Here is a 23,887-nt window from a genome sequence, read left to right on the forward strand (position 1 = left end):
TGAGTTGAAGACCTGCCAGAGAAAATTTGTTCATTTGGCAATTGTACCTCACATTGATCAACATATGCAAGGAGCATGATTATGATTGAAACCGTTGCCACAGTTGTAGATCTAAAAATGAGATCTAGATCACGAGCGATGCCTTACCGAACAAGAAGAGATTGTCAAGAACGCCGCGTGCGGCACTGTCCTGTGTGTTACTGACCATGGTACTCCAACCTTTTTAGCATGGTTCCATTGGGATCCTCCGGAGGGACAACAATTGTTGTTTGGAATAGAAACAGCTGGTAAATGGTTGATGGGGACCCATTGCGGCGTACAATGTTTGTCACACACCGTAGCATGCTCTGAGACTGCCTCTCAGATTCTACTTATCACTCATGCATGCCATGCGCATGCATGCATCAGTGATCATGATTATAATTATACATGACCTCACATGAGGTGCATGACTGGGGAGCGAGTTGCAGGAGAGCTTGCGCGCTTTCCTTCATTGCTCACTTGAATTACCTAATCAAAAATATATAACAAATTTGCAAGGAACGAAACAAGGGACAATGGCCCAAGCTTCAATGCATGCATGCAGGCATATGCCCATCACGTGACACACGTGAGGCTGACGATGCTCCGGAACCCACAAGCTGTCCTTCGGTTCTTCCGACACCCCAATGGCTGCATATGTGGCTGCACCACTGCCAAGATTGCCGCGCACAATATAAAAGACAAGCTACAACCCAACAAATTTCTATGACGGGTCTCGAACGATTCAGATGATCGCCTTTGAGCTGTAGCCGAAAACGCATCCTGACAGCATCTTTTGCAAGCAGAACCCCTTAAGTTTTCACTCGTTGCTACATCGCCAGCTGTGGCGTTAGGTTTTTCACATCTTTATCTCGAAGCAGGCCTCAGATCCTTGAAAGTAGATGTCTCTCTGGTAATCAGCAGTTGTGATCTATCATTCAGGTGAAAGACGTTTCCTTGATTGAGCATATCTTATCTAAATTTCAGATGCCAGGTATTGAAAGTGGAAATTGATAGCCGATTGCTTAATAACCATTGATGTATGCAGAGGCTGTTGACACATGCTTTTGTTCTTTTCTTGCAGACTGACGTCCTACACCTTCAACAGTCCTTCTGGCACAGATGTGCCTGTCAAAGTGCGCGTTGGTCCTCGTGGAATCCATTTTGATACTGAACCCCTGCTTGAATTTAGTGTCAATTTAGGCGTGCTGTCTGAGTTTGCTGGTGTGTGTCATTGCAGCGGTCAAGGCGGTGAGACACACGAACGGCAACTTCAATTGCGCTCACGCCTTGTCAAGATAGACTCGACGAAAGAATCCCACCAGAGCGAGATCATGACAAAGCCGGGTACAGCACCAATTGAAGTTCTGTCCTTGGCAATACCCTACCCATCTCCCCGGAACGGCATGTCTCTCTGCAAGATAGTAGCTGGTGCTTCATCACATGCACAGAAGGTCTGGACATGAGGAAAGCCAGCCACAGGCCAGAATGGCCCAGTGAGTTGTGAGACTTCTCTTGGAAGGACTTGCATACCAGTCACTCGGGCCTAATTTGATCAATGGGGAGTCAGTCCCTCATGAGTGATTGACTGAATCTCATGCATTTGCGACGCCAGGTAAGTTGGGGGTGGATTCGAATGGGCAAAGAGGGCAGCAGGGCTCTCAACAGCAGGCAAGCCAGAAGGCCTCAGAGGACTCGGAGAAGCCTCACATACCCAGCGTGCCAGCTGGGCCGTTAGTCATCAGTGCTGGCTGGGGCAGAACGGGCACATCCTCTTTGAAGGTCAGATCCCTTCCTGATCTTCACACGCCCTCTTACATCATGCCACAGCATGTGTTCAGAATTTAGACGGTCACTTGTGACTATGTGCCTCACCTCGTACATGCAAGCCTGCACTCTAAAAGATCTGCCCAGAGTTTGTCACTGAAGTGAGCCCACCTGACTTAGGCGCCCGATGTCAAAGCTTGCTCAATGAGCAAAATTTCTTGTACCTCTTCAAAAAGCGCGCATTATATGATAGATATATTTTTATTTTCACACCTGCATTACCTGCCAATGCAAGGTTGCAACTGCAGGCAAGCTACAGGTAAAGGCTGCCGCACATCCTACCCCTTGATGGGCTCGCCAGATCCAAGCAAGACCCACTCCCCAATTCAAATGTGCGCCTGCAGGTGACACATCTAGCGCGTTTGATTATGAATTTGAATCTGCGCCTGCAGGTGGCTCTGGATCAGCTGGGATATTCCCCCTGCTTCCATGCGCGCTTCATGCCATACATTACAGACCTCTTCGATGCCATGTATGACTACGCAGAAGGACGCAGGCCGGATTTCCCAGCAAGAGACCTGTTTCGGCAGTTCAATGCGGCTGTCGATATCCCAGCCCCCCTCATACCCCTTGTGCTAGAGGCGTACCCTGATGCCAAGGTGCCAACCTGCCCTAAGGGCAGATGCTGTCACGACCCAACCTGCAGGATAATGATCTGCTGATGCTTGTCTTGTTCATGTCTGATTATGAAAGCATGTATGCTGGCAGTCAGATTGCTGTTGCTTCGTTTGCCAAGCATGCTCTGTGAATCGAGCACGCCCCTTTCTGCAGAGAAATGGCCTTTGCTTGCTTTCATGGTGTTGGCCTGTTGGCTCCTGTGAAAAGTTGTTGGCTTGCTTCACATGTTGCATAGGCGTTGAGTGCATGACAGGAATCTTGAGGTGCAAGGTTCTGTGCTGCAGGTGATACTCACAGTGCGCGAGCCAGAGAAGTGGTATGAGAGCTATGTGAACTCGCTGCTGTGGCTCTACCAGACATGGCTGTTCAAGCCCTTCGCCTACATTCTCCCCATGGGCCAAAAGCTGCAGGTCTGATCCTCCCAGCAAGCCTCCCAAGCCCACCACTTCCCAAAGCACAAGATGGCATTGCACTGGTCGAGGTGCATAGTGCAGCAGGATCAATGTGACATCAGCAGAGCCCTGCTCTCTGCTGCAATGATGCATGGATTTTGCCCTGTAGTTGTCTTCATTCCTATTCCTATTTGCAGCCCTGCACTTATGTCATGTGTGGGTGATTCCCCAATCATGGGTACTGTTCTTGCATTCAAGTTAATGCATGGGCAAGGAACGGCTGCAAGTAAGTAGGAATCTGCTTGTGCTTGTCACCAAATTTCTCTTCTTCACTGCAGAAGTGGGCGCCTATTTCGTTCCCCTGATGTTTACCGTATGTTTTTCAAGATGAAGTGCATGCATGAAATGCGCATGGGTCTGAATTCATGTAGCTGACAGTGATTACTTGCTTGCACAGGCGATTGGTAGATGGTGGCTGATTTGGGAGTTTGGCGACGACACCATGTCGGACAAGGAAGCGTGCATCCAGGCGTACCTCAAGCACAACGCCCACATCAGAGCCACAATTCCTCCAGAGCGCCTGCTGGAGTGGGAGGCCAAGGATGGCTGGGAGCCCCTTTGCAGGTATTCTTGGGTCGTTCAGAGCCTTTTATCGGAGTTTTGGCTTGGATCTACTGCTCTCGATTGGTTTTTTGTGAAGGCTACACTGCTTGAAGTATCCCCCGTCAGCTGGAAGCCTGTTCGTATCAGGCAGGGGCTGTTGACAAACTGGCAAATTTTCACTTTGCTGTAGGCTTGTTGCATATGTTCGGTTGCAATTGTTGCAGCATGCACGTGCTGTTACAACAGTCTTGATGCAGCCTGATAGGGCCCTCCTGCTCAATCATGCAGGCAATTCACTGCCAGGCTGCCAGTGGCAGCCTGGTTTGCCTAGAGCCCTTCAGCTTGCTACAAAAGCATCACTCACATGCCAGTCTGGTGATGCAGGTTTTTGGGTCATCCTGCGCCGAAGGAGCCTTTCCCCAGGAAGAATGAGGGCGCTTCCGAGATGGCCTGGCAGATCGTGCGCTTCATTGCATGCAACCCGCTCGCCGCCGCAGGGCTCATAAAGTACCAGCACAAGGGTCCGCTGGACTTTGACCTGGTCTGAACGTGACTCTACAAATGTTTGAAGAAAAATGTCGCAGGAGGAGTTTACGTTGGCCTTGACGTTGTGGGAGGTGAAAGTGATTGAAACTCACCCGTTTGAACAAATTTGCTTGTTAGGAGATGTGTCATGAGTTGCTTTTGTTCCATGCTGGTGAAGGACTAAGCTTCCTACAGCATATGCATACTTGATGTATCCATTACAGCGCCATGAGCAAACTCTGAAATTTTACATTCCTGGATGACAGCTGGATCCCAGCATGACAGCTTTCCGTTCCAAACCACCCAATGAACCATTTGCATGACGAGAATGTTCTCTCTGGTTCCGGTGTACAAAAATTCGCTACTGCGTGCTCAAGGGGGTTCCTTGCACTTCAAGCACGTGCACAGACTACTGCTGTTCAGACTGTGTTCTTTGCTTCAAACCATACCTGACCTTTTCAGAACGCTCTGCAAGCTTCAAGGCTGCCTACATTCGTCCAATGTACTCTGAATTCCCACAACTTTCCTGCAATTCTTGGTGCGGGCGGCTCCATCCACCTCCACCCACTTCTCCTTGCCACCAGGGCGCCTGACTCGACAAGACAAATGTGCCCATGAAGCCGTTGAGGTCAGCAAAGAGGAAACAAATGTAAGCTTATTTTGTGAAAATCAAGCTTCTCCTCCTTATCCCTTTGTGTCCTGCACAAGCCTTCATACAGGTTGGAAAAGGGGGAATGGTGCTCACAATCTTGGGGCCACCGTAGCGCTGCACAGGGGTTTGGCGCGCCTCCTTGAGACTGGTCACACTTCGCTCCGCCGCCGCGTTCTCCATACCATCAATCATCGCGTTTTGCCACCCGTTCAAAACTGTGAGCATCATGAGTGGTCAGCGTTGAGTCACCAGATAGCGAAGGCATTTGAGCTGAATACAGAGGAGGAGGAGGTGAAGACACACACTTGGGCGTTTAGGGAAGGCTCTGCCTGATAGATAACATATGTTGCACCGTCCTCAAAGTCGTACTCTCTCAATGCGCCTAGACTGTACTCGTCCATCTCACTGGGCTGCTCCACGCCCGGGGGCCCAACCCACTCAGCGTTGTGCAAGCTCAGGAATGCCAGGACGTCCGACTTCAATATATCGGTGAGATTGACCTTGCGGAAAGGACGTTTGAGCTCTTCAGTGGGCACAAGAAAGCTCAGCTTCTTATACCGAGCACCTGCATGACAAAGGTCATTACAATCAACTCTGACATCACCAATGTGAATCACGCCGTCAGGCCCTGACATTATGTGATGTCATAGCAGCGCTGACAACATGTCCAGCACAATGCATTACTACACACCTGTGTCGTATGTAAGCAGCTCCGTTTGCTCCCACGCAAAATCAGTCCTCAGCTCCTCTGTGTCCTCAACCTGCAACCTTGAGGCAGTGAGCTCACTATGTAGAAGGGCAGCAGAAAATTAATAAGGCGCATCAAGAAAACAACTCTGCTACTTCAACAGTGCTAATACTCACCTTCACCCTCCTCATTATCCCTTCCTCGAAAATAACAGAGTTCTGGCAAAGTTCAATGCACTGCAATGCCGCACGCACCAGTCATTCAGTGAAGCTCACAGAAAGCGTTGCAAGAGACGTTGCTTACACACCCCTACAGACTTCCTCTCTCAAGCAATGTGCACAACGTGCCCAGGGAATGGACGTGCCCAGTCATTCTGGCACCTACTCACTCGCAGTATCATGACTCACCTTGAAATCTATTGTGGTACCTGCAGGGATCTCAACGGTGGTTGTCCACACATGCCCCTGACTCCTCTCCATGCTGGGAGCAGAGTCTGGATTCCAGGCTCCCAAGCTAGCATGGTCGCCTACCACCTTGTGAATATTGCCTGGGGGGACCTGGACCAAGAATGACAATGAAGTGGGGGAACCCCTGCCAGACTCATATCGCCTACCAAGAAGTCTTATTCTTTAAATGCTCCAGGAGAAACCATCATGCACCATCGGCATAATGTTAAATTATATCCTGGATTATTTCATCACATTCGTGTTGCGCTAACCATCCATGAGCAAGGATGTGGACAACTCACCCGTCTGGTAGTCTGGAAGCGCACTTTGGACATGCAACATACTGCACGCAGACCCCTCATCCCAAGTCGCTGAGATCCATTAGCTGTATAAAGACCTGATCACACGGCAAGGATCGCAGATCAGAACTACATTTTCGCCCTTCTGGATAGTTCAATGATAATGATTCGAGAGGCAGTACTTCGACCACTCACCAAATTTCGTAGTGTTCATCTTCTTCAGTTTTTCAGGCTAATAATGTTGTAAAGCAACGACTGGTCCGCCTGATATGATTGGGTGTCCTTTTCCAGCAAGGGAGACCTCTTACACTACAGCTTTGCCTGCTATGACAGCTTTAGAGAACGCATCAATGCTTCTAGCCCATACTGAATGCAATTTTCCCAACAACACTTTGCTTAGAGGATTGTATACATCACTTGTGTGGGAATACTGGCTAGTACTGGCAAGCAGGTGGAGGAAGAGTGCCTAAATAGAAACTGCACCCATGGGCCAGCATCGAGCGAGAGCATGCCATGATGGCATGCTGAAATTGCTCACCAGCTACTGAAGCTCATTGCTCCCGTCATTACAGATCGCACTAGATTTGCAAATTCCCCATATTTGTCCGATGCAGAGGTTTTTTCTGTTACTGACAGTCACTGTTTGGTTTGACCATGGAGAAAGACATCCTTGCCAGTAAAGCAAGGCTTGTTGTGAGATACAAAGCGGGCGAATAATTAAATGACGGATTTTGAAGGTTAGACACATAAAATTAAAATATACTTCCTGAATGGTGAAAGGTGCGCATATTCTTGACTAAGCTTTACAGTTCTGCACAGCACAGCTGTAAATATATACCATAGTTTCTGAACATGGATGTTCGCGCTGCATCAAACTGAAGAATCAAGTTTCTATTCCTAGGTTCACAGATGCACGGGTGGCTTCAGCACCTGTCGCCCTGCAACAGCCGGCACAAGTCGCTATCGTTCATGCTTCTAAAGCCTTATGCAGCATTGACTATGAGCCGATGCAAAGTACTCTCACCAGGAACGTCTCTCCCCTGGAGGCAAGCTGGATGGTCAGCATCAGTTCCCAAGGGGAGGAGACTATCTCATACTGCCGCTGCTGCTGCTGCTGCTGCATACAAGCCTCCCACAGGACAGCAGACAGGGCTGAACAGGCCCAGGGGCAGCACACAGGTTCTTGCGCCCACATCCCGAGAAAGTGACACACCTTCAGTCTCAGACGACCCACTCAACAGAAGTACAGAAACAGATGTTGGCAGTGATAATGATTTTGGGGAAAGGCAGGCAAGCCATGCTGAAGCAAGCTCGTCAGGTATTACCATTCCTCCCAAAAACCTCTACACACACCTCTGCTCTTGGTGTGCGTACTGACGAGCCTCTCGTTGCAACTGAGTCATCATTAAGTTAGACGAACCCATGCACAGAGTGGAGTTTCTCAATCAAAATCTCATGGTGTCTGCCTCCACTGAAAGCACTTTTGCTCGCAGGTCACAGCGAGGTACAGCAGGAGTCTCTGCAGCTGCTGGACTGGCCAGCGCTGTGCAGACAGGTGGCGGCCTTCGCGGCCACTCCCATGGCAGCTGAGGAGCTGCTCCAAGAGGGACTGCCCATCGGAAAGTGCCAGGTGCAGTCTGTCATTCCTCCTTGATTTCACTTGGCACTTCACCGTCAATTTCACTTTCACTTTTACTTGGCATTTCACTTTCACTTGGCGGCGGAACACTGCTGCACCAAATGGCGTTGGCTTGGACTTGGGCCCTTAAATCACTGGCACATAATATGGCTGCGGTGTTTAACTCGCATGCCAAGCCATCTTATTCACTGGGCAGTGCAAAACTGCTGCACTTCAACAGCTTCAGCTAGGGTTCAGATTGCCACCATTAGCGCCCAATTCTGTCTGCTGCGTCTAGCTCCATCGCATCTTCATCAGTGCCTAGAAGCCAGCGCTCAGCAGATTCCTCAATCAATTGATGTCATGATGAAGTCCCGGCACTGTGAAGTTGCAAGTGGAGGCTGCCGCGGCAGAGCCAGTCGATTCCGTGCTAATGGTGGATGTTGAATTCAGAATCCCAGCACCATTGCAAAATTAGTCCACCCAATGCGAAGGAGCGCCAAAGAAAATGGGTGGGCCGCACAGAGTTGTAATCTACCTAAGTCCAGATCGAGCTGCAAAAGCTGGGGATGGGGGCTAAAAAATTAGCAGCTTCGCAAAATGAAGGGTAGAGATCAATCGGTCTTGAAGCAAGTGTTCTTACTGACCTTGCCAGGTTGTGAGGGTGCAGGAGGAGAGCGAGAGGCTGCTAGAGGAGACAGCAGAGGCGCAGGCGGCACAGCTGGACTTCAGGGGGGTGCAAGACGTAAGGCTGATGCTAGAGGCTGTGCAGCAGGGGCGTTCCCTGCACCCGCTGCACCTCACAGCCATAGCCGGCACTCTTGCGGCAGCCGCACGGGTGGAACAGCAGGTGTTAGCGGGTGACAGGGGCAGCGGCAATGGCAGCAGGTAAGTCAGCAGAATCCCTGCACATCTTTTCCTCTCAGTTGCCATGTGGGGAACTTGCATCAATCCTGGCATGCTGGTTTGCGTTGGGCTCTTGACCCCACATCAGGGGCATCCAGCAGCTTAGTGGGTGATAGAGGCAGCACCAAGGGAGAACAGCAGAGTTTCGGCACGCCAGCCCATATTCAGCGATTTATCAATGCTGGCATGCAATGTGGCATTGCATGCCCAAACTACCATACCAGGGGCCTGTTGCGGACATGGGAGCCATGTTAAAATTAGGGGCTAAGGATGTAAAATCAGTGAAGTCATGCAAAGAAGATGTGCCCGGTGCCTTGCAACCAGGCCTCCAGTGCATTTTGCATCACAGCCTTATGGCGTTTGGTGGTTTGCAGCTTTCCCGCACTGGAACGGTTGGCCGGGGGGATTAAGGGGTCTCTGCCGGGGTTGGCGAGCCAGATCTGGCGCTGCATCAGCGCCGGCGACGGCCGCGTGCTGGACGGCGCCAGCTCAGCGCTTGCTGACACGCGCGCGCGACGTCAGCAAAATCTAGGAGAGCTGCGGTCAACCATCGAAGAGTGGGCGCGCAGCATGCACCGGCTCGGGGCCGCAGAGCGGGCGCAGGTGATTTGTTTTTGTCACCATGGTGATTTGAATCTGTAATAACCCCGATGGTGTTTGTCTTCCTGTGCATTTTACACATGCAGCACACGTTGCTGGCCTGGTTTCCGCGCAGATACTGAGGAGTGCACGTCACAGCAGCGGTGTCTGGACCTGATCAGTTGATGATCAGGACTGTATGTCACGATGAGGTCAAAGATTGACGCGCATGCAGGTTGTGGTGCGGAGGGATCGTCTCTGCGTGGCTTTGAAGGCGGGAAGGCAATCCGATCTGCCCAAGGGCAGCGTCACGCTAGCCACATCCTCGACAGGTACAATCTAATCTCATCCCCGTCCTTCCGGGAGCCAGAATCAAGGACTACGGCGCAGACATGCAGAGGTTGTGTGCCCCGTAGTGCTTTGGTCCCCATTTGTAGACAACCTACTCCTTTGTCGCAAACACAATTATCTAGCCGATTTTATCACTGGCTGTGATCTGTCTCTTCATGGGTATTCATGGGAGCTATAAGAAGCCCAAAATCCAGAAAATGATTTAATGTGCCGCAGGAGCAACGTTCTACATGGATCCGGCCCCAACGGTGCCACTGAACAATGCGGAGGCCGTGCTTGCGGCGCAGGAGAGAGAGGAGGTCGCGCGAATTCTGGCGCACCTCTCTGCCGCCGTGGCCGACAACGCCGCACGCATCTGGCAGGTGAGGGAAGGCATGCAGCATGCAGGCAGGTACACGCACAAGACGCCTGACGGTGTTTGTTGCTTTGCGCACAGACCCCTTTTAGAATAAGAGATACGCTGACATCAAAGCAGTGGGGAGCGCCAAGGAGGCACCTAGCACGAGCCCTGTCTTCATGCCTGACTAGGAGCAGCAAAGCTCATCTGCGCAAGTTGGTCGGATCTCTGAAAGTCGTGCTTGCGGCAGGTGCTGGATGCAGTGACAGCGTTAGACATATGCTCCGCCCGTGGCCGCCATGCGGTGTGGTGCGGCGGCGTGCGGCTGCGCTTCCTTCTGCCCGAAGTGGCTGCCCAGAATGGCAGCGTTCAGGTGTGAGGGGATATATATTTTATATCACAAAAGTCCCCAAAAGTCCCCATTAGACGGAAGGATTTGGTGCCTAAATAAAACGAGCAGCATAAACCAGGTTTCAAATAGGACCTTGTCAATTTCAAAGGCTTGTGAGGCATTGTCTGTTGCAGGCTACCTGCTGCTCAGCGGCTTTTTGCGACCGAGCAAGTGCATCAAGTAATTTTGTTACATCAACGAACAGGACGTGCCTGTAGCAAGTCACTTGATCTTGGCAGGATTGGTCTTGTTGTGACAATTGCATCTGCAAAGAGTGGCCTGGGGTGGAATGCAGGTGAAGGGCATGCGGCATCCGCTGCTGCTACAGCGTTCCCTCCCGCGGCTTCCGCCCCTGCCGCTAGCAGCTGCCCAGGACCTGGACACCAGCTTCCTGGACATGGCTGGACCCCCCGGCAGCAGCATAACCGCCCAAGGCCCACCTGAGGCGCCCAAAGCACAGGTGCTACTTTGAAAATACGTCGAAACAGTATTTTTTGACTACCTTTGTTGACAGAGCACCGGTGCAAGTCATTAGAGCGTCTGTGCAGCAGCTCACATGCACCGAGCTTATCTGAGCAATGTGCTGCTCAGTGGCTATTGTATCTCTTATCTCTGGCTGTCACGACATACACATGCCGGCCACCCTGCAACACCAGCTCAATCGAAATATATTTTGGAAGATAGCAAAGCTTGAGTCCTCCCGTGTGTGCGATGCTTTTCATTAGGAAAGCTACAGCTGAACAGCAACACATTGTGAAAGCACGCATACTTTTTAAGGGTTCAAAGGGGGTCCGAAGGATTATGGCGGACTGACGGTAGTGGTTGATGGGTTGAACAGGTGCTGCAGCCGCCGCCGCGGGCCGTGGACTTTACGGTGCCTGCGGGTGTGAGGGTGGTGACCGTAACGGGCCCAAACACAGGCGGCAAGACGGCCTCCCTCAAGGCGCTCGGCCTCGCCGCGCTCATGCCCAAGGCCGGGCTCTTCCTCCCCCTAGAGCCCACCCCAGGCAAGGGACCTCCCACGCCTTTGTTTTGGTCTCCGGGGTCCTCGGGGGCCTTGCGCATGCTTCCAGGCACTGTCATGTGCCAGCAGCCTATGTGCCAACAGCTTCCTCTTTACCCTGTTGGCAATATCTCCGTATCTGGAGGATTTCCTTTCAACCAGCTGACTAGGTTCTCAACTGGCTGATTCTATTAGTACTGTTGCAGCTTTTCTAACGCCTTCATCATGCCAAGAATGCACCGTGAGTGGACTGCTGAGGTGCTCGTCCGTCCCGATGGCACTGAAGAGGAACGCTGCAATGCAGGCGAGGAGTTGAGCGATGCTCCAGCGGTGGCATGGTTCGACATGGTTCTGGCGGACGTGGGGGACGGGCAGAGCTTGCAGCAGAGCCTATCCACATTCTCGGGGCACATCCGCCGAGTGCGCGCCATCCTGGCAGCCCTCACGCGGCGTTCCCTCGTCCTTTTAGACGAGGTGACCAATCACCGTCGAACACCTCCATTACCCCTCTTCTGTCTCGCAGCCACACTCTTGTGTAGTACCACCGGCGTCAGTGCGGGTCTCTGATCTTCTCTCATCTGGACCCCACTAATGTCTACCCCACACAGCACCCTCATCTTCTTGAAAGCTCCTTTATTTTGCTATTGCTTCCAAACTGCTGTGAGCGATGACCTGAATCCCTTCAGGTGTGGGTGTGGGTCCCAACTGTTGACCCCTCAGCTGCAATTTCAGAAGTGATGGCACACATCAGGTGTAGCACCCTAGCATCATCTAAATATAAGCAGGATTAAGGATTGGAGTTCAAATTCTATCAGGCGGGCAGCGGGACGGATCCTGCGGAGGGAGCGGCTCTGGCGAGCGCACTGCTGGCGGCTCTGGCCGACCGCGCAGCACTCACACTGGCCACAACTCACCACGCCAGCCTCAAGGATCTCGCGGTGAGGCCCTCCTCTTGACTGCATCTGCGCATTGCGCGCGCCGCTTTCTCATCGCATGCATGTGCATTGCAGAGTCCATTGTGTGCGGCTGCTCTGTGTGTGCAAACTTGCAGATACGATACAGATACGATGCGGATACTTTTTCCGATGGTCAGAGATGCCTGCAACCTTCCACTGCATCATGGCTGGCATTGCTGGACAGTAACGTGCATGTCACCTGAACACTTCTGCACGTGAAAACCGAAATCTGAAGGTGTGCGCAGATGTGCAGGCAAATGATTCCCGCTTCTGCAACGCCGGGGTCGAATTTGATCTGGCCTCTCTCCGGCCGACCTATCGGCTCATCTGGGGCTCTGTGGGCGCCTCGAACGCTCTGGCCGTCGCTGAGGGGCTCGGCTTTGACCCCCTGGTCGTAGCTGAAGCGCGCAAGGTCTGCCTCCATTTTCTTGCATGCATTGTGCTATCGGCTTGCCCTGCACACTGTTCGCATCTGTGTCTGGGCCGCGCCTCTTCATACACTGTATATGTGCTTTCTGCAGGGGTGCCACATATTCTTTTGGAAGGCCAGCCATGCGAACATCAGTCTAGGATCACTCAGCTGGACATCAGAGCGTTAGTGTATTTCCCTGGATAGTCCCCTTGGATTATATATGGAGAAGTTCTTGTTGAAAGAGTTTCCTGTGGCTCCAGGTGGCGGCGGACGCTTCATTTGCGGTGGCGAGCGGGGGGTCCAACGTACGGGCGGAGGCCCTACGGGAGTCGCTGCAGGAGGAGCTAGATCTGGCGCGGCGCACAGCTGCCACAGCAGCTGCCGCGCGGCTGCGCGCCCAGGAGGAAGCTTCCCGCCTGGAGCAGGAGCTGACCTGTTCACAGCGCGATGCGGCCGCCCCCGACAAGGCAGGTCCCTCGCCTAAAATACTGCATGCGTGTCCGGGGTCTGTGCCTTGTTCTCTTGATTTCTTCCTGCATACAGCTTACCTGTGCTTTCTGGCTGGTGTGCTGTCCCTTGTGCCAGTGCAGCGCCCTGCTGGAAGCGTGGCCTGCAAAAGGCTCCACAGCAGAGCTGCTCGAGTTTTTCCAACCGCTGCATGGCTGCAATGAATTTGAAAGATCTGTCTGGCACACAGGCGGGTGCGTCAGAAGCCAAGGAGCTTGCAGCGAAGAAGGCGGCACTAGCGGAGATGGTGGCATCCTACTGCAAAGGCAACATGCCTCTGGAGGAGGCACGCCGTCTCCTCAGCCAGGTGGGGCAAAGCTCATGGAAGCTCATAAGTGCTCCCTTGACATGCAGCTTTTTGCGGTTGGGGAAGTCTGCTTGATGCAGTGCCAGCCGGCCATTCTCCCTGAGTAGGCGCTGGCTCAGCTTTTGACAGATCTCATGGCATCTTCCCTGCTTGCTATGAGCAATCTGACTAGTCCACAAGCAGGCGGCAGGCACATGAGGAGTTTGTTGAAGGCAAGACGGCTGCTTGTGTTGAACTTTTCAACCCCCGTGGATGAAGACACACAAAACAAAGCGCATCAGTTGAATAATGTACAGTAGTACAGAACTGCAAATCCGTTCTTGCTCAAAATGAATGGTGGCCCTGTTTCTCGTCTGCAGGTCAGGGCAGAGGCGCCGGACGCGCAGGAGGCGGCGGCCAAAGTGCAGGGCATAGACCGGCCGCCTGTGCCTGAGGGGTGGATTCCAGCGGTGGGCGATGATGTCATCGTGATGTCGATGGGGGGAGCCGGCGGGAAGGTGGCGGCCACCGCCGGGCCCAAGGGCAGGATCACTGTCAAGGCGCGCACCCCGGCTCATTAATCGCACAATTAGGGGATTTTAAGGTTGATTGTCTAGGCTTTATAGGGAGAAGAGAATCTCTTCAGTCCTCCAGATTGTGGTCTGGCTTTCGCTTTCCATTTGCTTGTCGTGTCCTGCAAAGACTGATAACTCTCTTGTAGAATCTCAGCAGATAATGTATTGTGGTCAGAAGCAAGGAACGGAGATGGGACCTGCTGTAAACTGTATTGCGGTGGAGATTGGTGGAAAATGAAATTGTGCTTATGAGACTGTTGCAGGTGGGCAAGCTCACGATCCAGAGCCATGCTGAGGATCTGGCGCCCGCTGAAAAGGGCCCCGCCAAGGCAAAGAAGGGCGGCAGCCAGCCGCAGCAAAGAGCCAAAGCACAGGTACCTACCGCCTCCTGTATGCCCTCTTGAGCATTTCCAATTGCGATCCTGTTGCCATTGCACATGCAAAGAGGAAGATTGCCTTGCCATCGAGAGTCCCTGATAAGTGGCGACCCACAGCAGGCTTTTTTTTGAGACGCCAATGGCAAAGCTTGGCCTCCTGAGTTTATCTCCTATCCGTGTCCAGGGGCTGTGTTTATAAACGTAATTATTCATCTGTCATTCCCACTGGTGTTGCTGTGTGTTGTGTGCTGTGTACTGTGTGATCGGCACCTGCCCTGACATGTAACAGTATTGCTTGATTGTGATCCCTGGAAGCAGCCCCCAGTATTATTTACTATACTGTATGCATTAGAAATGATAGCCCCTCTTGTGTCATTGGAAGGTTGCTTTGTGCATGTTTACAAAATCTTTGTTTTTTGGCGCAGGCCGGTGCACGGAGGGGCGGCGCGGCGGAGCCGGCAAACGGCGCGGCCGATCTGCAGCAGCTGACGATCCAATTTGACCACAACTCGGTGGACGTTCGTGGCATGCGCGTGGATGAGGTGTCCTCCTTGAACTTTGTTTCTCAAACCTGTTTTGATTTAATTTCATGTCTTCAAGGGCTCCAAGGTTTAGGAAATTACCGAACATTACATTTCATTGCATTTTGTAACGTCTGTAGGGCTCCGGGAAGGGGTCCTTGCAAGTGCTCGCATGCCACGTTGAGGTTGAAAGCTAAATATCGGACAATTTGTCAATCCTGTTGGGACGCAGGTGTCTGGGGTGATTGATGAGGCCATTGCAGCCACACCCAGTGGGACAGCGGTGTTCATAGTGCACGGAATGGGGACCGGAAGATTGAAGGCTGAGGTTCAGAGCCTGCTCAAACGCAGCCGCCAGGTGTGCTACCAATAAGAGGCCATTGATTCCTGGGGTGTTGCTATCTCCTTTTTAAAAAGAGTGAAATGAGTGTTATTTGATTTATTCAAGGGGTCCTGCTGGCTTGTTTGAGAGTGGAAGCTTCTGCTTGTATGTGTGCGAGCGCTGCGGTCTTTTCTACAGCACGAGCCATGTTCGTTGCAAATACGTCAGCAAGGCATGATGTACGGATGTTCTTTAGGTGCCCATTTGTATGCAGCTGATATTGGGTTGCATGCCAGACAGGCAAAAAAGAGGGTGCAAAGACTTAATAATCTTTTTTTGTGCATGCATGCACCAGGTGGCTCAATTTGAAGACCATGAAGCCTCGGCTGGTGGCTGCACGATGGCAATCATAAAATGACCATTCAGCTGATCGCTATTACTGCCCACACGTACGAAAACGTTACTTATTAGTATTTGTAGACTGTGCTAGCAGCGCGATTTGTGCGCGGACAGACAAGTTTAATCCTCTTCCGAATTCGAAGATCTTCGAAGAAAATTGATACTTGATATTCTTTTGTTGTCTTGTGCTGTGGGAAGAAGGGCAATGTTGGGTCCTTCGTAAAATTGAGAGGGATGTGGAATAAATATTTTGCAACAGAGCCCTCAATGAAGTGAGGTACATGCGCCCTTGTGTGCTCAAATTAGAATGCAAGGCCCGCTTGTAATGGCGCCCTTTGTGGATCCAGCAGTTCCCCACTGTCATTACTATTTGGTCACCCACATTGAACCTCCCATTGCACATTGTAGATATCAGCATCCTCCAGCGCTGCTAGCATGCAAGCACAATTGTCAACAACCTGAAACATTTACGGATCAGGCAATCCTTATTGTACGGCATCTCTGCGCTCTGGTGGCGCCACAGCATTCCAGAGCTCCAAGTAGGCAGGCAAGCCGGTGGGATCCACCCCAAACTTCTTGACGTGGGTTCCATACTCCTGCGCGCAAAACCATCACTTTTCTATGAGAGGGAACGCACAGGGCAATGTGCTCGCGCAAAATCAGTCAGAGCTCTTCGCGGTTTCACTGCAAATTCTCTACAAAAGCCAGAGCCCTGAGCTGCAGTGAAAAATCCTGATGGGTGTGTGTGAGATTTTCCATGGCCTCATTTGCGCTCCCCGCATACAACGTACAATGCTACAGTCGCGAGCTGACAACTGTTGTTTTATGCTTGTAGGACCTGAAAGGTCTTATGAGACCTGCACTACCAGGAAAAACCTCCGGCCTTTGATTTCCCTCCCAAAAACAACTGCAGCCGCACCTGAGCGTCCAGGAAGAGCTGCACGTTGACCTTGTCAGCGTCCGAAAGGGCTCCCGGCCCGTCTGCAGCAGCGTCCCCTGCTCGGCTCTTTTTGAGGCGCTTGAGGCTGGACTCGGTCTTGCGCAGGTTTTCCAATAACTCCCCTGCCTGGTTCGCGAATCGCTGCGTCACCCCTGCAATCACCCCCTGCAGACACAAGCATAGATGATATATAATACGACAACCGCGGGGTCATTGGTATGACAAGCGAGGCAATTATCAAACACCAGATATGGCTAAATTCCCAGCAAGTCATCTTCTGCTTGCAGCTTCACCCACTCTCACGGCCTTACCCAAGGCACTCATGCGATTAGCTAGTGCCTGTCACAATACAAGTCCAATGCCGTAAAGTGTGGTGGTAGCAACTTAGCAAGATGCATCAGCAGCTTTAATCCTTGTTCCATGCATCCCCAGCACCATTTCCAGCACCATTTCCAGCACAATGGGGCAACATCACAGAAAGCAGCATTTCTACTTGACTCCACACCAAGTCAAAATGATGGTTTGACACAAGGGATGAATTCTGGTTCCCAGCAGAAAACGAACAGCACCTGTGCGATTTCCGCGCGCGCGTCCGGGCTCAGCCGGCCGGCGGCTTGGCCGTCCAGGAAGCTTCTGAGGCCACTCAGGATCCCGGCCACATAATGGCTCGCCTTGGTCGGCGCCGGCCGCGTCGTCATCCTGCAGAACATAAAAAATTTGGTCTTTAATAACCTGCAATGCCCATTAATCACATCAAAAACCAATGCTGCGTGTGCAATTTCAGACTACCATGCAAGGCATCTTCCACGCACGCTTTTGACAGGCTGCAGCTGTAAAGGGGCAATAGCTGAAAATAACAGCAGCCTATGGAGCACGAGTTTCTTTCCAGCACCAGTGTTGAATGTCAAGTCTTCTTCAACCACCCATTTTCACCCATCCCTTTCCTACCAGGTGCTCGCATGTTGATTTCATGCTGGCACATGGAGGTTCAGTGCGCTACAAATTCTCTAATTTGGCGCTCGCACTGCCTTATATGTCTTGCATCTCTTCTTCTAGGTATTCAGGTATTCAGAAAGCAACGCAGCGGCCTATAAAATCAGCACCTGTAGGTGGCAGTAATGCCTCGCAGCTGCTTGAGGACGCCCGCGCATGCATCTGCCAGCTCATCAATTACCGCCCGCACCACCGCCGCCGCATGCGCCGCCACCGCCGATGTCCCCTCCCTCAGCGCCCCCCTCACCTCCTCCAATGCCTGCACTTTTTTTTTAATATTAGACATCAGGTTCGGTTAGGGTCTGGGATTGGGATGATTTGGGGTGATTTTAGGGGTGATTGTGGAGGCAACAAAAAATGATCTTGTTCTCTGGACTGCTCCACTCGACAAAGGGACACATGGAGAAATATCGTGGCAGTGCTCATGTCCTCGATGTGGTGAGTGGTTTTACGAACTCCCCCCCCCCCCCCCTGAGAACCGTGCATGCAGCTCTAACCGCACACGGCTAGTGGAACGAGCATGCCGAGCCACGGTTGGGGGTAGCAGAGCACATGGTAGCATGGTTTCAAGCGTGCAGTTGAAGATGGCACCAGAACACACGGGTAGGGCAAGGTGCACATGCGTGAGGGATGTTGAATTCGATGCAATCGAAGTCCTCAATGACTTAGCCCCACCTTCTGGTGGATCGACAATGAAGTACACAGTTGACGATCAGAATCACGGCAATATTGGCATGTCTAGCCCCAGCGCAGGGCGCACCTCGGCAGGCAGGAAGGGCATGAGCTGTGTGAGCTGGTCCACATAGTCGGAGTCGACCCAGTGCAGCAGCACATCGGTGTCCGCCCGAACTGAGCACAGCACGTCCGCCTTGGCACCCACCGCCCATGTGCCCCCAGCCTGCACGCAGATGGTGCGCGATGGAGCTGCTCCTTGACCGCACAACTTCAAGGGGCCTCGAGCTCGCAGCAGTGCTATGCTTGCCTGTCTTCCATGACTTCCAGCACACATGCATGCATGCATGCAGCTTAGCACTCGGTATGACCCGTGTTTGGCACTTTGGGGACCGCACTCTGGATTGCCGTGACATATTGATGAAACCTTTCCTTCACCCCGCATGGTAGATATCCTTGGTAGACTCAAGCAGGACATTGCAATAACTCTGGCTTCTGTAGTGCTGGCCCCCCAAGTCCTGAGGACCCGCAAGACCAGTCATCAGAAGATGTTGTGCGCACCGAGGGAGAGGGCTGTGCCGGGTCTGAGTCATCGGCGGCCGGGGCGGCCGGCGTGCCGGAGCGGGCGACCATGCCGGCGGCAAGCCAGGCGGCGAAACGCGCGAGCAGCTGCAGCGCCAGCCGCGCGAACTTGTCCGCCAGCGGCTGCAGCCACACGTCATCCGCAATGCACCTGCATTCCATGATAAGATTTTCTCAGGCATGCATTTAATTTAGCCCTGAGCTTCGATTATAAACTCAAGCCCAACAAGTTGTGTATTCTGCATGTCTATGCACAAAGGCAGAGAGTCCTGCAATCGTGAATTGCCAGAAATGAGCAACAGTTGGTGCCTGCTCGCAGCGGTGTAAGAGGGACGGGGATGAATGAGACACTGGGTATCGAGTGAGGAAGGGGCTTGCCTGTTGAGGCTGTGGTGCAGGGCCAGCGTGGGGCGCAGGTGCAGACTCAGGGGGTTGGGCAGATCCGCCGCTGCCGAGGCGGCCTCGAGCGCCGGCGCCGAGACTGCCGCGTCCAAACCTCCGGCAATGTTCTGCGCAAGCAGTCACATATTACTTGTCAACTCTAAGTATGCTCAACCACAGTAAACGTATTATGTCTGGGCATCACCGCTCTATTATGAGCAAATGCACCAAGACAGGCTGCAATCTACTTGATCAACCAGGCTTCATGCAGACCCCAAGCCTATCCCAATCAGAGGATCAGCCCCGAGAGAGCGAGAGCATTAGGGAATAGAATCAACCAATGTCAACACGCCCCCCAAGAGACAAGCATTCTCCTGGGGATGCTGTGTGGAGGAAGTTCTGCCACGAATGTTTCACAAGCTTCTTGCTTTTTAAATTTGGCATTTCATTCCTCCTATTCCTTTTTTATTCTGTCTTTCTATATAAACATTTCACCAGATGTAGAGCAAAGTGAGGTCTGACCTGGAAGCACAGCCCGTACATACAGCTTCCAGCGGCATAAACTTACTTTCTTTATAATTCTTTCATATTCCTCTCACGGTTTTTCTTAATATAAACATTTCATCAGATGTAGAGCAAACTGAGGTCTGACCTGGAAGCGCAGCCAGTACAGTACAGCTTCCAGCGGCATAAAGTACCCTCGCTTTGATTTTTTCATATTCCTCTCACCGTTTTTCTATCATAAACAACTCATCAGATGTAGAGCAAACTGAGGTCTGACCTGGAAGCGCAGCCCGTAGTAGACAGACAGCTTCCAGCGGCCTAAACTCACTCTCTTGTTTATTTTTTCATATTCCTCTCACCGTTCTTCTAATATATACGACTCATCAGATGTAGAGCAAAGTGAGGTCTGACCTGGAAGCGCAGCCCGTAGTAGACAGACAGCTTCCAGCGGCCCTGGAAGGAGGCATAGGCATCGCTGTCACGCAGGGTTGTTAGACCGCGGCGGTCCCGGCACAGGGCCTCCAGAGCACCCAGGAACGCCTGCGCAGCCCGATAGTTGCCCACAAACTTCTGTGGGACGCCCACTGAAAACGCGCCTGCACGTGACACCAATGCATATCATTTTTTCCAACATCGTCATTTGACATCTTCCCACTATGAGAGCGGGCACCGCAGCCCTCATCAGAAAGACAGGCTCCCCCGCAAACTTGACGAAATTTCAAAGTATTAAAAGAATTTGCTGCCAAAAGGGAAGGTGTGTCTGAAGGCGCCCTCAAAATTAAGGTGCTCTGATAGGGGGCACTGCATCTCATCGTTGGCATTAGCTGCCCACAGTAAGAAAAGTCAGCTCAGAATACTACGTGTGCCTTCTAGAAACTCCTGAGGTGTGTTTTGGCAGAGCCAAGGATCAAAGAATATGGCCTGAACATCAAAGGCAGCAACCACAGTTGTGCACAGGTCCGTGCCCCTTTTGGAGGTCCCCACGAAAGGACTCCTGGGCATCGTCACAATAATATCTACATCCCGCCATCTGTAATTCGTTTACAAATGTACCTGGGAAGGCAGCGGCCATCTGCGCGTCGGCTTCCTGCAGCACGGAGTTGGCCAGGAAGTTGAAGGTGTGCAGGCCGGCCTGGTCACTCAGGGTATCCGCCAAAACAGGCCCCACCTGCTCCCTCACAGCCTCTGCCAACCGCTCCAACACCTGCGCAGATTAGCACTGTTATTCCCTGTCCTCTGCTGTAGCACACATTCTTGTAGGACTGTGGGAAAGAATAAATAAAAAAGGGTTTCACTACTAGTTCTAGCGCAGCAGGGTCCGGGTAGCAGCGGCAAGATTGTGTAACTTCGGCTCGCAGAAGTCAGCGCTGCATGTGCTCCAGATGCTTGCTCTTCTAATAAAACTTGCATTGGTCACATGTGCCACTAGATTTGCGTTCTTCTGTATGGCAGGGGTGTAGCATTTCTAGCCTCACAACACGTAGAAGAGGTTGACCTTTCACTCGGGGCTGGCGCACCTGGATGTAGTTGTCACTGGTGCCGGCTGCAGGTGCGCCGCTCTTGGATGCTTGCACTGCTGAGATGCAGCCCTCCACCAGTGGACCCCCCAGCACCTTGCGCACAATCTGCACGGCAGTATTCAGACTCATCAGCCGACATGCCTCATACCCAGACAATATTGTAATCTACAAATTCCCTGGGAAAGCTTCCCAGCAAACACAAACTGCCTTCCGAGGCTGCGGGGCATGCGCATGAAGCAGAGCAAGAGAGCAGTGACAGATGCCGGGGAGAGAGACTGCTGCGTAGAAAAATCACCAATCCCACCCAGAAATGCTCTTGCAGGCTGCAGGAAAATGCACACCACAGACAGCTGAGCTATTGGCCCAATGCCATCTTAAAGATCTTAGGGATAGCTGAGTCACTGCTGTTGGCAGTAGCATTCTTAAATTTGCCGGAGCGGAAGTTTCACGTACACATTTCCAAACTAAGTTTTCCCTTTACTTGCAAGGAACACGCGGCATGTGCAGGCACCTGCTCGGCGCTGGCGGCGTCGCCGACGGCGGAGAAGGCCTGGAGGCAGTGGGCGCGCGCAGGGGAGTTCCCTTCTCTGAGCGCCTGCGCCAGCGCGTCTGAGAGAAGCTGCTGCAGCCGCTGTGCAGCTGCCCCCATGCGCGGCTCCAGCTGCTCCACAAATGCCAGCTCCTGAACAAGCCAGCTTGCTCAGTCATGTCTGCACAAAGTGCCTTGACAGGTAGCTTTGTAGCGATTTAGCCCAATCATGTTTGTCCACAGTGACTGTGCAGGTTATCCTGTGCTGTATTTCTGTATGTGTCAATTGCATTGTTTGCTGTTGTTGTGTAGCTTAGCTCGCAGCTGCAGATGTCTTCTGGATCCGTCAGCACATGCCTGGGGATTAATTTTAGTCATAGTCATAGGAACATCGGCCGGCACAGCATGCACGGAGTCTCAACATGCTTGACAAAGGCACAGGGAACAATTTCATGCACCACCATTCCAACGTGACTATAACTTAGCTACTGCGATCAGGTGCGCGTTAAGGACGTGAACACAATATTGGGTGAACACGTTGGCATCAGAGCAAGACAAAGCAGGAAGTCGGTAGAGGTACGCGCACCTTTCCGCGCACGGCATAGAAGTTGAGGCGGGCGACCTCGGAGGCCAGCCGCTCAAACATGCGCACCCGGCCGTCCAGCCCGCCCCGGCCCACGGGGCCTGGCTTCTCGGGGGACTGCCCCTCCATCGCTTGGATCTCTGCCAGCAGCTTCTCCACCTGCACACATGACAAGGCGCTCCCTCACTCCCATGCTGTATTTGGCACTGTCTGCGGCAGTCAGATGGGACAGAGACTGAACCTTGCAGTGCTTGATTGCTCCGGAGTAGCAAGGCTGCGCGGATTTTGATCTCTGGCCCGGCAAATCCCTGTGCTCTCTACTACTCGGAGACCTTGCTGAACACCAAGGATCTGTATCCTTGGGCTTCCACTTCTATTTTGGGCAATTGCAGGGATGATTACCTTGGACATGACATGGGCAGTGTCCTGCATCAGCTCCAGCAGGGCCTTGGCAGAGGCCACACTCTGCCGCCGCTCCAGCCCCTCTCTCAGTGCATCCAACGCTGCTGTCACCTCCCCACGCACACCCAACAGCTTTTCCTGCACATGCATGTTCCTATATCAAGATTTGTCACCTTTTCAGTGCTCAGTACGGCATGCAAGAGATCCTTGCCTTCCTACCTGCCTGAAGCACGCAACAGTGTCCCAGTTGACCACAGGTGATGACAGGCACTTGATGGGTGATGCTGTGGTGGGTGCTAAAGGCACCTTTATTTCCGTCAGGGGCTTCTGCATGCGGATGACGGCGCTGTCGACGTTGACGAGCTTGGAACTGAGGCTGACGAAGTCCCCATAGTGCTCGTTGATGACCTCCACCAGCCTGTTGCGCAGCACCTGCAGATGTGCCTCCAGCTCCGAGCTGAGAGCTTCCAAGGGGACCTGCAACAAACAAATGAGATTGATGCACGCGCCCTGACGTAGACAGCTTTGCAAAGGCATGAATTGAGGGGCAGAGCACTACAACCTGTGCTCCAGAGTGATGTTCCCATCGACAGTGCCTTGCGTCCCTGATTTCAGAATGGAAAACAATGGAAAGTACAGGAACTCACGTATCTTCGCAGATCAGCGACGTAGGTCTCTGCATCGAACTGTGGCTCCACGAAGCGTTCTGGATTGAACCAGTGTGGAGCACTGTCCTCATGCTGGTTTGCAGCCTTCAAGCTATCAATTGATGTCATGCGAGTTGCTACAGCCATTGTTAGTTTTCAATCGCTCTCAGCAATAAGACATGAGGCCTTAAGTTTCCCAAAGTTTAAGGACGACCCCCTGATGGCTTGTGGACTTGGAAAATCAAAACACCAAGCTCTTCGATGTACATAAGCCACTGAAGAATGCAGGGCATCTGGTTTGTATTGATGCTATTCTTTGGCATTCCTTAATCATTGAAAGATCCCTCTGAGCCTTCTTATCTTGCCATCACATTATGTTCTGGTGTAAGTATGTCACAGACCCAACCACTGACTAAATATCTGAAAGGACACTTCCAGAGCAAATTGAATGTACATGAATATAATACCCTGCTGTTATAAAATCGGAAGTGGCAGACCAGATCTCCCATTCGCTTGGTGCATG

The 23,887-nt window shown here is 52.3% G+C and overlaps 4 protein-coding genes across 4 annotated transcripts; 2 read left to right on the top strand and 2 right to left on the bottom strand.

Moving 5' to 3' along the window:
• Nucleotides 1–1,355: 1,355 nt before the first annotated feature.
• On the top strand, nucleotides 1,356–4,008 carry COCSUDRAFT_58340 (hypothetical protein; the record flags this gene model as incomplete). The annotated part of the gene is made up of 6 exons (XM_005644080.1): nucleotides 1,356–1,368; nucleotides 1,637–1,803; nucleotides 2,241–2,447; nucleotides 2,751–2,876; nucleotides 3,316–3,482; nucleotides 3,846–4,008. 6 exons carry the CDS (start codon nucleotides 1,356–1,358, stop codon nucleotides 4,006–4,008), a joined length of 843 nt encoding a protein of 280 aa, XP_005644137.1.
• Nucleotides 4,009–4,883: 875 nt separating this feature from the next.
• On the bottom strand, nucleotides 4,884–5,805 carry COCSUDRAFT_44452 (hypothetical protein; the record flags this gene model as incomplete). Its single annotated transcript, XM_005644081.1, has 4 exons — nucleotides 4,884–5,203; nucleotides 5,330–5,399; nucleotides 5,503–5,562; nucleotides 5,734–5,805. 4 exons carry the CDS (start codon nucleotides 5,803–5,805, stop codon nucleotides 4,884–4,886), a joined length of 522 nt encoding a protein of 173 aa, XP_005644138.1.
• Nucleotides 5,806–8,895: 3,090 nt separating this feature from the next.
• COCSUDRAFT_19308 (P-loop containing nucleoside triphosphate hydrolase protein) lies at nucleotides 8,896–12,828 on the top strand (the record flags this gene model as incomplete). Its single annotated transcript, XM_005644082.1, has 8 exons — nucleotides 8,896–9,198; nucleotides 9,410–9,506; nucleotides 9,742–9,887; nucleotides 10,113–10,235; nucleotides 11,092–11,282; nucleotides 11,574–11,730; nucleotides 12,072–12,194; nucleotides 12,466–12,828. The coding sequence occupies 8 exons, from the start codon at nucleotides 8,896–8,898 to the stop codon at nucleotides 12,826–12,828; spliced, it is 1,503 nt and encodes a 500-aa protein (XP_005644139.1).
• Nucleotides 12,829–15,847: 3,019 nt separating this feature from the next.
• COCSUDRAFT_48790 (hypothetical protein) lies at nucleotides 15,848–23,840 on the bottom strand. Its single transcript, XM_005644083.1, has 15 exons — nucleotides 23,365–23,840; nucleotides 23,024–23,194; nucleotides 22,718–22,855; nucleotides 22,319–22,474; nucleotides 21,715–21,885; nucleotides 21,201–21,308; nucleotides 20,737–20,887; nucleotides 20,095–20,279; nucleotides 19,150–19,307; nucleotides 18,778–18,949; nucleotides 18,305–18,442; nucleotides 17,655–17,791; nucleotides 17,121–17,250; nucleotides 16,531–16,716; nucleotides 15,848–16,207 (listed from the first exon to the last, which is right to left on the bottom strand). The coding sequence occupies exons 1-15, from the start codon at nucleotides 23,509–23,511 to the stop codon at nucleotides 16,097–16,099; spliced, it is 2,259 nt and encodes a 752-aa protein (XP_005644140.1). The 5' UTR covers nucleotides 23,512–23,840; the 3' UTR covers nucleotides 15,848–16,096.
• Between the last annotated feature and the right edge of the window lie 47 nt (nucleotides 23,841–23,887).

Source organism: Coccomyxa subellipsoidea (genome assembly GCF_000258705.1).
Source record: "Coccomyxa subellipsoidea C-169, whole genome shotgun sequence".
In the NCBI taxonomy this organism is placed as follows: domain Eukaryota; kingdom Viridiplantae; phylum Chlorophyta; class Trebouxiophyceae; family Coccomyxaceae; genus Coccomyxa; species Coccomyxa subellipsoidea.